The sequence below is a fragment of the Lepidochelys kempii genome, chromosome 8, assembly GCF_965140265.1.
Source record: "Lepidochelys kempii isolate rLepKem1 chromosome 8, rLepKem1.hap2, whole genome shotgun sequence".
Lineage (NCBI taxonomy): Eukaryota > Metazoa > Chordata > Testudines > Cheloniidae > Lepidochelys > Lepidochelys kempii.
In genome coordinates this window covers 40,006,610-40,022,607 of record NC_133263.1, presented here as the reverse complement: position 1 = coordinate 40,022,607, position 15,998 = coordinate 40,006,610, and the positions used below count along the sequence as shown (strand labels likewise).

Sequence of the window (15,998 nt, the reverse complement as noted above, 5' to 3'; positions counted from 1 at the left end):
GGATGCAATACTCCAGATGTGGCCTCACCAGTGCAGAATAGACGGGAATAATCACTTCCCTCGATCTGCTGAAAATGCTCCTACTAATGAAGCCCAGTATGCCGTTAGCCTTCTTGGCAACAAGGGCACACTGCTGACTCATATCCAGCTTCTCATCTACTGTAATCCCCAGGTCCTTTTCTGCAGAGAAGCTAAAAGAATTCTTTGCATCTGTCTTCACTGCAGAGGATGTGAGGGAGGTTCCCACACCTAAGCCATTCCTTTAAGGAATTGCTAACAGAATGCTGGGAATCATTAGGAAAGGGATAGATAATAAAACATAAAATATCATATTGCCTCTGTATAAATTCATGGTACACCCACACCTTGAATACTGCATGCAGATCTGGTCACCCCATCTCAAAAAAGATATATTGGAATTGGAAAAGAAACAAAAATTAAAAGGGGTATGGAACAGCTTCCATATGAGGAGAGATGAATAAGACTGGACTTTTCAGCTTGGAAAAGAGATGACTAAGGGTGGATATGATAGAGGTCTATAAAATCATGACTGGGTGGAGAAAATAAATAAGGAAGTGTTATTTACTCCTTCTCATAACACAAGAACTAGGGGGTCACCCAATGAAATTAATAGGCAGCAGGTTTAAAACAAACAATAGGAAGTATTTCTTCGCACAACGCACAGTCAACCTGTGGAACTCTTTAGTAGAAGATGTTGTGAAGGCCAAGACCATAACATAGTTAAAAAAAGAACTAGATAAGTTCATGGAGGATAGGTCCATCAATGGCTATTAGCTAGGATGGGCAAGGATGGTGTCCCTAGCCTCTGTCTGCCAGAAGCTGGGAATGGGTGACAGGGGATGGATCACTTGATGATTGCCTGTTCTGTTCATTCCCTCTGAAGCACCTGCATTGGCCACTGTCGGAAGACAGGATACTGGGCTAGATGGACCTTTGGTCTGACTCAACATGGCCGTTCTTATCTAGGTAACAAATCTGAGGAACTGTCCCACATTGAGGTGTCAATAGAGGAGGTTTTGGAACAAATCGATAAATTAAACAGTAATAAGTCACCGGACCAGACAGTATTCACCCACTCAAGGAACTCAAATATGAAATTACAGAACTACTAACTGTGGTATGTAACCAATCATTTTAATCAGCTTCTGTACCAGATGAGTGGAGGCAGGGGCACTGGCATAGAGGGGGCCTAGGGGCCATGGCCCGCCCACTTTTTCAAAGTAGACAGACCTGGCCCATCTACCTTTTGACATGGGCTTGGCCCTTTGCCCCTTCTCTTCCCCCTGAGACCCCACCCCCTGGTCAGGCTAGAAGCTGGACCCCATCTGGGTAAGAGCAGCCTGCAGAGCCCAGGCAGCAGGGGGGAGCCCCTGACCCTCCATCTGCCTGGGGTGGGGATTCAGAGGGCAGGGACATGGGCTAAGGGCTTCTCTCAGGCCCTCACCCCACCCCAGGCAGGTTGAGGGGACTGGGTTCCGTGGCCTGGCTTCAGCTTCCAGCTTGGCCAGGGGTGGGGCCTTAGGAGGAAGAGGAGCGGCAGGGGTGAGGCCATGGAGGGGGTGGGGACTCGGGGTCCCCACACTTTTAGGCAGAATCAGTCGGCCCTGAGAGATAGCTAATGTGATGCCAATTTTTAAAAAGGTCCCAGAGGCAATCCTGGCAATAAAAAGGCTGGTAACCCTAACTTCAGGAGCAGGCAAATTGGTTGAAACTATAGTAAAGAAGAGAATTATCTGACACAGATAAAAACGATTTGTTGGGGAAGAGTAAACACAGCTTTTGTATAGGGAAATCATGCCTCACTGATCTATTAGAATTCCTTGCGGGGGGGTCAAAAAAACATATGGACAAGTGTGATCTAATGGATACAGTATAGCTGGACTTTCAGAAGGCCTTTGACAAGGTCCGTTTCCAAAGGCTCATAAGCAAAGTAAGTTGTCATGGGATAAGAGGGAAGGTCCTCTCATGGATCAGTAACTGGTTAAAAGACAGGAAACAAAGGGTAGGAAAAATTGGTCAGTTTTCAGAATGAAGCAAGGTGTCTGTACTGAGACATTGCTTTTCAACATGTTCATAAAAGCAATAAACAGTGAGGTGGCAAAATTTGCAGACGATACAAAATTACTCAAGATATTTAAGCAAAGCTGTCCAAAGCTTTTATACTGCTTGGACTCTCAGGGGCAAGGACTGATAAGCATAAGCAAATGATCCCCATGCTTGGACTAAATTAGCTCTAAAGGACATATAGAACTTGCTTATTATAGTAGCTTCTATTACTTTTTGAAACTTAAGACTGGAACTCATTTGTGTGTATATATGTTTACCAGCTTTAACCTTGTAAATAACTCTTATTTCCTTTGGCAACTACTTAATAAATCTTTAGACAGTTTATTATAGGATTAGCTACAAACTTTATCTTGGTTTGAGATCTAAAGATGCAATTAACTTGGGGTATGTGACTGGGATTAACTTGAATATTGCTCTGATCCTTGATGTAAGGGACCATCTATCACAAAGGAAAGCTTACCTGGGTGGCAAGATAGACCAAAGTACCAGATTGGACTGTCTGTGACTCCATGTTAAGGCTGTTAAAGTGCTTGAGGAGTTTTCACTTGATAATTGGTTGGTGAAATCTAAGGGCATGTCTACACTACAAGTTTATATTGACCTATTTTAGGTTGACTTATAGCCACTGCAGTAATTACTGCAGCGGTTCACATCCACATCCTTCTGTTGGTGATGTGCATCTTCACCAGGAGCACTTCTACTGACTTAAGAGGGGCAGTGTTGGGGGGGCTAAGAGCCTGGGCTCTCAGCTCCTTGCAGCTCCCCACCCCCCACCAGGAGCACAAGTTCCGTCAGGAGAGGGACAGCGTCCAATGTTCTCTCTTTTGGCAGGCCCAGTAATTCCATATCAACAACATGTAGCCACATACCACCCCAAGCAGGACTGCTAACACCCATAAAGCACAACACATAGCCACATGCTGCCCTGGGCAGGGTCATTAATACCCATGAGAAAAAGAAGAGGAAGAATCCTGAACCACCTGGAAACACACAGGCCAAATCCCAAAGGCCTTTTGGAGTGAGGAAACTAAGACAGGGATTTGGGTACAGGATATCTGTATATCTCTTGTGCTACCTAAGAGTTAAGTGTGTATGTATTTAGAAATGCCTTAGCTGTGTTTGTGTGTTATTTGCTTACACTTTCATGTAGTCCCCAAAGGGGAAAGCAGTACACTGGAAGACTGGCAGCTTCAGTTGTCCTCTGAGAGCATGCACGAGCTCTTGGGGATCTAAGGAAAGCCAGCACTGGTTTCAGGGCCCAGGCAATTGGTGTATCGGGTTGGCACCTGGAATGTGTTCCTGGAGGCCCATAGCCAGATTGACAGTGCCTATACTCTGCCCAGCCTAAGAAAGAGAGCTGGGAAAATAGTGGCTTTTTTAATTCACAGGCAATTCTACGCCCCCCTCCCCCCCAAAAAAAGTTTTGTTTTGGATCGAACTTAAAACCAAAATGTTCTGAATTTTCAGTAAATCAAAACATTTTGAGTGAGATTGAAATTAAACATTTCAATTGCCTCAGTTTTGTAAGGATGCAGGGAATAAAACCTAGGTACGCAGAGCCTGGGGTGGCTGATATTCCCACCATATCAGCAGAAGGCCCTGCAGAGGCACAGCCAGGAAGCGGTGTGAATAGGCGTTGCAGGAACTACCACCCACGAGACCCAGAGTGACAGTACCCTGCAGTCCTCTGATTGGCCAAGTGCCCCTACTTAATCCCAGGTGTTGGCCCAGGAAGTTGTCTGAGCAACCACATAGACCTTGTGTGACGTTATTGACAGAATCTGTAACTGTATAGATCGTTGTTGCAACCAAAGTCCTGTAGTGGCTCCAAATCTTGTAGAAAGGGGGTCAAATAAGGTGTCTAAAACAAGGTTATGGTTTTCTTGCTATGATTATGCTATCTGTATATGTGTATCATTTTTGTAGTTGAAGTTATGCATATTGTCTCTATACTGTCTGTATTTCAAACTTATGCAATGCTTCTGGGTGACACCCCAGACAAATTGGTGTCAGCTCTGCCTAGCCTGACACCAAGGACCATCAGCTATACAATTGACCCACTGAGAGAAGGCAGACATGCCTTGTGACTGAGCAAGGTATGCAGGGACATGCCTATGGACAGAACTCTGAGGTTTTTCCAGGCCATGTGATGGACAGCTTGTCCCTGGGACAAAGAAAGAAAGACCACATGGCAAGAGACTATAAAAAGCTGCTGCAGCTTCTCCATCTTGTCTTCAACCCTGCTTCTTACCTCTGGAGGGACTTTGCTACAAACGGAAGCTCTACACAAAGGACTGATCATAGAATATCTCAGGGTTGGAAGGGGCCTCAGGAGGTCATCTTTTTGTTCCTAATAAGCTTCTTTTTATTATCCTTAATTCTGCTAGCCACAGATTTCTCTTTGTGTCCATTTGCTTCCCTTATCAATTTTCTGCAATTCCTAACTTCTGATTTATATTCGTTACTATCAACATCCCCTTTCTTCCATTTGTTTGAAATATTTCCTTTTTTTATTGCTGCCTTTTCTTCTCCACTAATCCCCGGGTAGTTTTTTAACCAATTTGGCATTCTTCCTAAATTGTGGGACTGTGGCTTTTTGGGCATCTAGTAAAGTGTTCTTAAACAATTCCCAGCCTTTCCTTACCAGAGCAAGTTTCAATATTATGGGAACAGATGTCTTCAGAGTGAGCAAGGGAGCTGGCAGCCTTACAGGTAAGTAATGCAGGGGTCCCCAGCTCAGTATTTCACACTCTACCAGATGACAGCACTGCAGAGTGCTGGATAGGAAGTGGGGGACATCCTAGTCAGGTACTAAAGGTACCAACCAATTGTGTTACCAGGGAAGATGGCATATGTCAATGCCAAAATACTGTAGAGCTCTCCCTCAACAGCCTACTAAATCTTTTTGGAAAGGCTCATGCAGCCTTTGCAACTCAGAACTTCACTGCAGCTTACACGGTAGGAGGTGTCCAATAAGGAAGGATCCAAAAGTGTCTGTGATAACCAAATAAGGGATGACTTACGGAAGAAAAGACACAACTACCATGCAGTTTGCCTTCCAGCAGAAGAGATATCAAAAGATGATCATCCACCCATCAGATCTCTTAGGCTTTGAACAGTCTCCTGGGGAAAATGGTGAAGACCCATCATTTTGAACATTTATTACTAGACTAGATAAAACTCTAGAAAATGTACAATAGGGTGCAGTCCTGCACCTGCCACAGATGATAAGCTGTGTGGGATCTAATAATAGTGTTTCTCCAGCATTAACTTCTCATTCTGTGGGCAAGAATGGCCTATGCTTCCAAGATCTCAGAAACAAAACTAGATTTCCCTGTATGGCCCTTGTTGAGTTGGCACTGTTAGAGGACTAGCTGGAGAAACTGAATGAGCCGATTCAAAGTCATGATGATATCTGCTCCATAGGACTCCTTAATTTGGGTCACACTACTAGTCTGAGCTATGAAATTCCTAATGGATCAGATCTTAATATGCTAGCCTCACCAGAGGAATCTCTAGCCAATTATCATGAAGTAAGGTAGCAGTGTAACTAGGTACCTTTCAAGCTACAGATCCCTTTGCCTGGTTCCACAGTCACCCAGTGTATCGCCTAGGTGGATCAGAATTTTTGACCCTATTCTCATATTCTCTGTTGATATAATTATCTTTGTGAGACAATCTGAAGAACATAGAGACAGGCTAGAGTTAATGTCAGAAGAATCAGTGGAGCCCTGGCCTCTCACTCTTTCTGCACTGCATCAAGTTTGTGTGCGTTTACCAGCAGCTTCAGGAAACAGGGGAGCCTGACTAACATGTGAGGGGAGCTTGACCCAGGCCAGGTGATGATGGCCACAAAATACAGTTCTGTATCTCTTCAGCCCTGTTGTGTATGTGAACATGGCATGTGCATGCATGTGTGTGTTGGCAAGCACGTATGTGTGGTGTGCATGTGTGTGTGTGTGCACACCTGGCTGCTGTCCATGGCAGTGAGCATGTTAGTGAAGGCACCTTACTATAGGAGGGAGGGGAAAAGTTTATGAGCAGAGACTGATATTTTCAGCTTTCAGGAGAGTCATGTTCAGGTACTTCAGTCAGAGGATGTGCCTCCTTTGTGCAGGGCACTACCCGGGACGAGTGTCCCCTGTCCTGTCTATGGTCCAGCTCAGGGTTTTCAAACTTTTTTCTGGCAACCTAGTTGAAGAAAATTGTTGATGCCCGTGCCCCAGTGAAGCTGGAGATGAGGGGTTTGGGATGTGGGAGGGGTTCAGGGCTAGAGCAGAGGGTTGAGGTACGGGGGTGAGGGCTGAGGGATGGAGTCGGGAATGAGGGGTTCAGGGTATGGAAGGGGCTCTGGCCTGGGACAGGGGGTTGGGGTGTGGGAGGGGGTCAGGGCTCTGGGCTTGGGGTGGAGACTCTGGGCTGGGGATGAGGGGTTTGGGGTGCAGGAGGGGGCTCCAGGTTTGGGGGGGCTCAGGGCTGGGGCAGGGGATTGGGGTGCAGTAGGGGGTCAGGGATCTGGGGTGGGGCAGGGGATGAGGGGTTTTGGGTGCAGTGAGTGGCTTTGGGTTGGGGGGGGCTCAGGATTGGAGCAGGGGATTGGGGCATGGGGTTGGGGAGTGGGCTTACTTCAGGCAGCTCCCAGTCAGCGTTGCAGTGGGGGCTTCCTGCCTCTTCTGGCACCACGGACCACACTGCGGCCCAGAAGTGGCCAGCAGCAGCTCCGACTCCTAGGCGGAGGCATGCAAGCGGCTCTCACGTGCAGGCACTACCCCCCCAACCCCCAGCTCCCATTGGCTGGGAACCAATGGAAGCTGGTGCTTGGGGCAGGGGCAGCATGCGGGGCAGGGGCATGTGCAGAGCCTTGTGGCCCCCCAACCTAGGAGCTGGCTGCAACCCAGTGCCTTACATTCCGTGACCCAGTACTGGGTCACAACCCGCAGTCTGAAAACCACTGGTCTAGCTCACTCCTTGCACTCTGATCCCCTGCTGAGAACTGAATATCTCAGAGATCAACAACATAGTGGGATCTAAATTATCTCCCTCTGCTGGCTAGTCAAGGGGTCTCTCCAATAGCATGCTGACAGCTTTGCTGGAGCTGAAACTGACCTGAACAGGATTAATCATCAAGAAGGGAAAAAGAGTCCAGAATAGTCAGAATCCCAGAGGCTAAAGGCAGCTGCAGGTCTCACTAGCCAGAGGAAGGACTGTGTGGCTAAAGCACAGGGCCAAGATTCTGTTGCTGACACTGCAGGCTGACCATGTCACCTCCTCTTGCTGAGCCTCAGTTTCCCCACCAAAATCTTCCCCGGCAGATGCCATATGCTGTCAGTGGGAACTCTACTCTGCTGCTTGTTTCAGCCTTCTGTGAGTCCCCATCTGTCCCTTGTTCTCTCTCTCCTTCCTTCATCTCCTCCTCTGTCCAGCTCCAGTCTCTCCTCCTTTCCTATTCCCTCCTCTGTTTTCACACGGCCTTCATCCTATCCAGAACACTGTCATTATTGATGACACTCAGTCATTGCTCACCCAACTGACACGGTGTCATATCAGAATTCTCCTCACAGGTCCCTCAACAGTCCCTTCCACTCACCCAGCTGTTACCTGAGGGTTATTACACAGCATACGCAAGAGACCCCAAGAACCCCATCAGCCAGGCCCCAGACCTCCCCTTTCTCCCTTTTTTCCAGGCTGAATGTTTTTCCTCTTTGGGAGGAAGTGGTCTGTATGAAATTCCCACAGATAGAGGGGGAGCTTTATGCCATTTTAGCACATCCTGGATTCAGGGGCCACGTCAGTCCTAGAGATTGCTCTAACTTGGTCTGGCAGCTCCTGCTGGGTTCATTGAGCAGCCCAGAATAGCTGGAGCTTAGTGCACTCCAGCCATATCCTCTCAGGCCCCTGTCCCAGAAACTGATAAGGGGGGATTTGAGGCACATCTCACCAGGCCTTTGCCACCATGCAATCCCCATCGCACCAAGGGTATTCCCAGTGGAGAGATCCAGTGGCTTTCCAACCCCCTAGGCTGCCTGTGCCCCCCCCACAGGCTTTGGCCACAGCAAGTGCCCAGCAATGTGCTCACGCAGATGCCCTTTATCTACCCTGTCCCAAGTAAGAGAACCCCTGTTTATTTCCATCTCTCCCAGCACTAGGAAAATTCACAACGACAATTTTGCTGCCCTGCTCTTCCCCAAAGGTTTCTCTGCAGCCCACTTAATGAGAGGCCTCATTTCAGAGGAAAACTCCTGTATGTCAGAATGCAGACAGCAGAGTAAGGAAGGTATTGGGCACATGGCCAGAGCCTGGGCAGGAGGAGGCAACTTAGCCTGACAGAAGATAGCCTGGGGAAGTGGTTAGTTGGAGACAGACAGACCCCTGGCACTCGGAGGGCCAAAGACAGTGCCCACGCCATGCCTGAGATGGAGAAGAGGCAGATGATCTGCGGTGGGAGCGAAGAAACATTTTTGATGGGACCATAAAAAAAAGAGTTAGGCTGTTATGGCGAACAAACTCAATGGAAAGCCCTGATGCCTTTGGGTTTGCCACAATCATACTGCACCATGTCCCCTCTTCTTCCAATGTCTATTGTTATCCCAAGGTTGGTCCTTTTGTATTCTCCCTCTCTGCCACTACAAAGGCTCCCATGGCTTCAATATCCACCTCTACACCAAGGAATCCCATAGGCCCTCTCCACTCCATCTTGTTTCTACCCCAACTGCTCCTCTGAGTCTGTTTAAACAAGAGTCTGGGACCCAGTTTTAACATATAACATATAACTGTACATGCTAGTCTAGACACTCCCCTGGCCTTTGTTCCAAGACACAAAGAGTTGTGATTTGCCCATGGGCTCAGTCACAAACTGTATCATAGAATCATAGAATATCAGGGTTGGAAGGGACCTCAGGAGGTCATCTAGTCTAACCCCCAAGATCTCCCCTCCAACTATCCTCCATGATGTTCTACTGACAACTCAAATCAAAGCCTTCTGGTTCCCCTTCTTCCTGTGCCATATCAGCCCCAGGCATCCCTTTAACTCCTTTACTCCTACCTCTAAAGTCCTCTTTTCTCCTTTCTTCCTCTCCAGTGACCACCTTTCTGAGCCCCTTCTCATCCTTGGTGGTCTCTTGCCTTCAGAACTGTGACTTTCTCTGGCCTCCCTGCCTCACGCTGTCCAAGGCTGTCCCAACATGGCTACTAACCCCCCCACCTATCCCTCCTCCATGGGATGCAGATTTGCAAGGCTTTGAAGTGCCTGCACCAAGACAATCTGCAGGAAGGAGGCTGACATGCATGCAGCAGGCTCTCTTACCGTTCTCAGGGTGCTCCATCTCCCCAATACTACCGTCGGGTGTGGTGCGCTCATAATGATCCTCAGGAAGAGCTAGTGGCCCAATCCGGGGCCCTGATGATGACTTGCTGCTTGGCGTCTCTGACTCTTCTAGCCCGCTGTCATAGTAACTATGTTGAGAGGGGTCCTGCAAGTCCTGTGCCTGATTAGCTGCAGAGAATGTCACTCGGCGATGAGGTAACTGCAAAGCAGAAAAGAAAAGAGATAAGAGGGGATACCAGCCACCCACAGGGAGTGATCAGGACTGGTTATGAAACCTGACCTCCCCAGCAAAGCACTGAGGACAAAGAACCACAGCTTTCTCTTGACCCTAAGCCCTGCCAACTGAAAAAAAATCTTTCATTTCATGAGCCCCCCAATGGACAACATCTCCAACCTCAGAGTATCCCCACTCCCCTCCCAAAAAAAAAGTGTCACCTCCCCTCATCTCAGGTGTCTCCCCTTGACTGACACCATCACTCACCTCAGGGGTCTTTCTGGTTTTCACCAAAGAAATCTGCCCCCCAACAGACATGATCTCTCACCTCAGAGTCCACCCTCCAATTTACACCATCTCAGAAACACCCCACCACCCAACAGACATCATCTCCTATTTCAGAGCTCCATGGAATCACCCCCTCATCTCCCTTACTACCATATCACCTCAGAGAACCCCCAATTGACATAATCTCTTACCTCAGAACCGTCCCTGACTAGCAGTCCTCCAGCTAACATCATCTCTCATCTCACAGTCCCACACAGGAATTACATTACACCAACTCTTATCTCAGAGCCAACTGCTTCCACAACAGACACAATCTCCAACTCAGAGGAACCCCAGCAGAGTTCCACAGAACAGGGTGCCAGAACTGCCTGATCTTTGACTACACAGCTGACATAATCTCACACCTCAAAGTCCCATTCACACCTGACACCACCTCTAACCTCAGGGGTCTTCCCTCAACTAAAACCATCTCTCATCTCAGAGACCCTGATTGACATAAACTCATAGACTTTAAGGCCAGAAAGGACCATCATGATCATATAGTCTGACCTCCTTCACTTCAGAGGCCACAGAAACTCACTCACCCACTCCTGTGATAGGAGCATAATCTCTGGATGAATGCTGGAAGTCCTCAAATCTTGATTTAAAGACTGCAAGTGACAGACAATCCATCATTTACTCTACTTCAAACCAGCAAATTAAGAGTGCCCTATGATACAAAGGAAGGCAAAAAAAACCAGGGTCTCTGCCAATCTAACCTAGGGAAACACTCCTTCCTGACCTCAAATATGGGGATCAGTTAGACTCTGAGCTTGTGAATGCAACCCACCAGCCAGACACCTGGGAAAGAATTCTTTATACTCAGAGCCCTCCCCAGTGTCCCAATTCCAGCTGTTGGAAATATTTACTGATCTCTTACCTCAACCCGCACTGACACCAACACCCATCTCAGAGTCCCCCAAGTGATACCAACTCTTACTTCAGTGCAAACCTTACTATTGATACCATCTCTTACCGTAGAGCAACCCTTCCTGACTGCTACCAACTCTCTCCTCAGAGCAACCTTGCAATTGATACCAACCCTCACCTCAGTGCAATCCTCCCCTGATACCAACATTCAAATCAGAGGGCACCCCGGATTGACACCACTTCTCACCTCAGTACAATACCCTTGATTGATTCCAACTCTCACCTCAATGCAACCCCCAGCTGACACCAACTCACACCTCAGAGTAACCCCCCAATTTATACCAACATTCACATCAGAGGGCACCGACTGATACCACCTCTCACCTCAACACAATCACCTTGATTGATTCAAACTATCACATCAGTGCAATTCCCCTCCATCCCAATCAATACCAACTCTAACCTGAGCACTACCCCGATTGACAGCAACAGTCCCATGAGAGAAATCCCCAGGATTTATACCAACTTTGACCTTGGAGCAACTCCCCGATTAATACCAACTCTCAACTCAGAGAAACCGCCCTCATTTATGCCACCCCCTCTCAGTGCAACCCCACATTTCACACTAATTCTCATCTTAGGAGAACTGCCCCCCCCCCCACACTTGAAACTAACTCTGACCTCAGAGCAACCCTTCTGATTTACACCACCTCTCACCTTACACCAGGCCCCTGATTGACTCAAACTTTCATTTCAGAGCAACCCTCCAATAGATATTAACTCTCATCCCAGCACAACCCCAAAATGATTTAAATTCTCGCCTCATTGCAACCCCCTTGACTGATACCAGTTCTCCCCCCCCCAATTGACAGGAACTCTGAACACTGAGCAACCCCTATAATTGATACCAACTATCACCTCAGAGAACACACACCCAGATGACATCAACTATCACAGCAGAGTAACACACAACCCCAGTTGGTACCAACTCTCACCTCAGATTAACCCCAACTGACATCAATTCTCAGCTCAGAGCAATCCCCGGATCATTAAAACTATCACCTCAGCACAACCCCCCACAGATACAAAAAATCTCACAGCAGAGAACCCCCCTGCCCCAATTGATACCACCTCTCACATCAGTACAACCAACTTGATCGATGCCAACTTTCCCCTCATCACAGCCCCCAATCAATATCAGCTCTTACCACAGAGCAACCTCCTGAATGATACCAATTCACAATTCAGAGCAACCCCCCACAATTTATACCAACTCTTACCTCAGAGCAACCCCCCGATTGTCACCAACTCTCACCTCAGTACAACCTCGTTCCCATTGATACCAACTCTGATCTCAGTGTAACCTTAGCCACTGATACCAATTCTTACTTCAGAGTGCTCCTCCCGATTGATAACACCTGTCACCTAAGCGCAACACCCTCAGTAGTGCTTAGGTGACAGGTGTTATAAGAAGTATAAAAATATTGCTCAGGCATGCAGGAAGGCCAAATCACACTTGGAGTTGCAGCTAGCAAGAGATGTTAAGAGTAACAAGAAGGATTTCTTCAGGTATGTTAGAAACAAGAAGGTCAGGGAAAGTGTGGGCCCCTTACTGAATGGGGGAGGCAACCTAGTGACAGAGGATGTGGAAGAAGCTAATATACTCAATACTTTTTTTGCCTCTGTCTTCATGAACAAGGTCAGCTCCCAGATTACTGCACTGGGCAGCACAGTATGGGGGAGAGGTGACCAGTCCTCTGGAGAAAGAAGTGATTCAAGACTATTTAGAAAAACTGGATGAGCACAAGTCCATGGGGCCAAATGCACTGCATCTGAGGGTGCTAAGGGAGTTGGAAAATGTGATTGCAGAGCTATTGGCCATTATCTTTGAAAACTCATGGCAATCAGGGGAGGAGCTGCATGACTGGAAAAAGGCTGATGTAGTGCCCATCTTTTAAAAAGAGAAGAAGGAGGATGTGGGGAACTACAGGCCAGTCAGCCTTGCCTCAGTCCCTGGAAAAATCATGGAGCAGGTCCTCAAGGAATCAGTTTGAAGCACTTAGAGGAGAGGAAAGTGATCAGGAACAGTCAGCATGGATTCACCAAGGGCAAGTCATGCCTGACTGATCTAATTGCCTTCTATGACGAGATAACTGGCTCTGTGGATGAGGGGACAGCAGTGGACGTGTTATTACTTGACTTTAGTAAAGCTTTTGATATGGTCTCCCACAGTATTCTTGCCAGCAAGTTAAAGAAGTATGGGCTTGATGAATGGACCATAAGATGGATAGAAAGCTGGCTAGATCATTGGGCTCAACGAGTAGTGATCAATGGCTCCATGTCTAGTTGGCAGCCGGTATCAAGCGGAATGCCCCAAGGGTCGGTCCTGGGGCCGGTTTTGTTCAATATCTTCATTAATGATCTGGAGGATGGCCTGGATTGCACCCTCAGCAAGTTTGCAGATGACACTAAACTGGGAGAAGTGGTAGCTATGCTGGAGGGTAGGGATAGGATACAGAGGGACCTAGACAAATTAGAGGATTGGAAGTGATCATTCCCCTCTATTTGGCATTGGTGAGGCCTCATCTGGAGTACTGTGTCCAGTTTTGGGCCCCACACTACAAGAAGGATGTGGAAAAATTGGAAAGAGTCCAGTGGAGGGTAACAAAAATGATTAGGGAGCTCGAGCACATGACTTATGAGGAGAGGCTGAGGGAACTGGGATTATTTAGTCTGCAGAAGAGAAGAATGAGGGGCAATTTGATAGCTGCTTTCAACTAGACTCATAGAATATCAGGGTTGGAAGGGACCTCAGGAGGTCATCTAATCTATCCCCTGCTCAAAGCAGGACCAATCCCCCATAGTTGCCCCAGATCCCTAAATGGCCCCCTCAAGGATTAAACTCACAACCCTGGGTTTAGCAGGCCAATGTTCAAACCACTGAGCTATCCCTCCCCCCCATCATAGACTTTAAGGTCAGAAGGGACCATTATGATCGTCTAGTCCAGGGGTCTCAAACTCAAATGACCACGAGGGCCACATGAGGACTAGTGCATTGGCCCTCACTGACACCCCCCGTTCCCCTGGCCCCGCCCCCCCTCCACCTCTTCCATGAGGCCCCACACCTGCCCCGCTTCTTCCCACCCCGTCCGGCCCCCATTCCAACCCCTTCATAGAATATCAGGGTTGGAAGGGACCTCAGGAGGTCATTTAGTCCAACCCCCTGCTCAAAGCAGGACCAATCCCCGACTAAATCATCCCAGCCAGGGCTTTGTCAAGCCTGACCTGAAAAACCTCTAACAAAGGAAATTCCACCACCTCCCTAGGTAACGCATTCCAGTGTTTCACCACCCTCCTAGTGAAAAAGTTTTTCCTAATATCCAACCTAAATCTCACCCACTGCAACTTGAGACCATTACTCCTTGTTCTGTCATCTCCTACCACTGACAAGTCTAGAGCCATCCTCTTTGGAACCCCCTTTCAGGTAGTTGAATCCCCCCTCATTCTTCTCTTCTGAAGACTAAACATCCCCAGTTCCCTCAGCTTCTCCTCATAAGTCATGTGTTCTAGTCCCGTAATCATTTTTGTTGCCCTCTGCTGGACTCTTTCCAATTTTTCCACATCCTTCTTGTAGTATGGGGCCCAAAACTGGACACAGTACTCCAGATGAGGCCACACCAATGTTGAATAGAGGGGAACAATCACGTCCCTTGGTCTGCTGGCAATGCCCCTACTTATACACCCCAAAATGCCATTGGCCGCCTTGGCAACAAGGGCACACTGTTTACTCATATCCAACTTCTGATCCACTGTAACCCCTAGGTCCTTTTCTGCAGAACTGCTGCCAAGGCATTTGGTCCCTAGTCTGTAGCGGTGCATTGGATTCTTACATCCTAACTGCAGGATTCTGCACTTGTCCTTGTTGAACCTCATCAGATTTCTTTTGGCAAAATCCTCCAATTTGTCTAGGCTCCTGTTCTTTTTGCAGATACAGACTAACACGGCTGCTACTCTGAAATGTATCATTCTTGTATCTGAAGCTAGAAATATGAACTATTAGTCTGAAGTCTTATTGTAACTATGCAAAGTGTGGACCATAAATGGAGGCTTGGAATGTTGATGGCTCCTATTAATTAGGACAATTGGTTGTAAATGGCTGTTTATTTGTAAGCCTTCCTGTGTCCGTTGGTGCCAGCCAATGAGTAATGAAGTCTCTCAGAGCATGTGAACATGTCACATGATGCTGGAATCCATCTTAAACCTGGTGCTTTTCCATTTAGAAGGAAGGGTGGGAACCCAGAGAGATTAAAAGGATTCCCGCCTTGTGCCAAAGACACAAGGGAGTGGAACAGAACAAAGGGGGCTGCCAGTCATGAGAAATCCCCTAGTTACCACCTGAGCTGGAACTAACAAGAACTGTAGCAGGGGAAAGGATTGGGCCCAGACTAAGGAGTCTAGTCTGTGAAAGAAGCTTATTGGAACGTCTCTGAGGGTGAGATTTACCTGTATTCAGTTTCTTAAATGTATTAGGCTTAGACTTGCATGTTTTGTTTTATTTTGCTTGGTAACTTACTTTGTTCTATCTGTTATTACTTAAAACCACTTATATCCTACTTTTTATACTTAATAAAATCACTTTTGTTTATTAATTAACCCAGAGTAAGTGATTAATACCTGGGGGAGCAAACAGCTGTGCATATCTATCAGTCTTATAGAGGGCAGACAATTTATGATTTTACCCTGTATATGTTTTATACAGAGTAAAACAGATTTATTTGGGGTTTGGATCCCATTGGGAACTGGGTGTCTGGGTGCTGGAGATAAGTGACTTACTGAGCAGTTTTTGATTAATGTCTGCAGCTTTGGGGGCGTGGACCAGACCTGGGTCTCTGTTGCAGCAGACTAGTGTGTCTGGCTCAACAAGGCAGGGTTCTGGTGTCCCAAGCTGGCAGTGGAAAACAGGCTCAGAGATAATTCCAACACGCCAGGTGACAGTCCCAAGGGGTTCTCTGTGTCTGAACCTGTCAGTCTTCATGACAGTTAACAGACATAGGAGAGTAGTGCAGGATCCATCCCTTCTCACAAAGATGCTGGGGTGCAGAGCAAAGAAGAGCTGTTGAAAAAATGCTGCGAAAGAAAGCCAGAAGCCCATGGAGTGCTGGAACAGAAAGCAAT

General features: G+C 47.5%; 1 protein-coding gene across 6 annotated transcripts in view; it reads right to left on the bottom strand.

Moving 5' to 3' along the window:
- Nucleotides 1–15,998, bottom strand: part of PCDH1 (protocadherin 1) — a 129,375-nt gene that overhangs the window by 52,707 nt on the left and 60,670 nt on the right. For 5 of the 6 annotated variants that reach the window (XM_073356192.1, XM_073356195.1, XM_073356196.1 and 2 more), the window contains exon 4: nt 9,392–9,611. In XM_073356192.1, the coding sequence (XP_073212293.1) occupies nt 9,392–9,611 (220 nt within the window). Of the gene's footprint in view, nt 1–1,878; nt 1,999–9,391; nt 9,612–15,998 lie in introns of those variants that run through there. The other variant, XM_073356197.1, reaches the window with a different exon arrangement.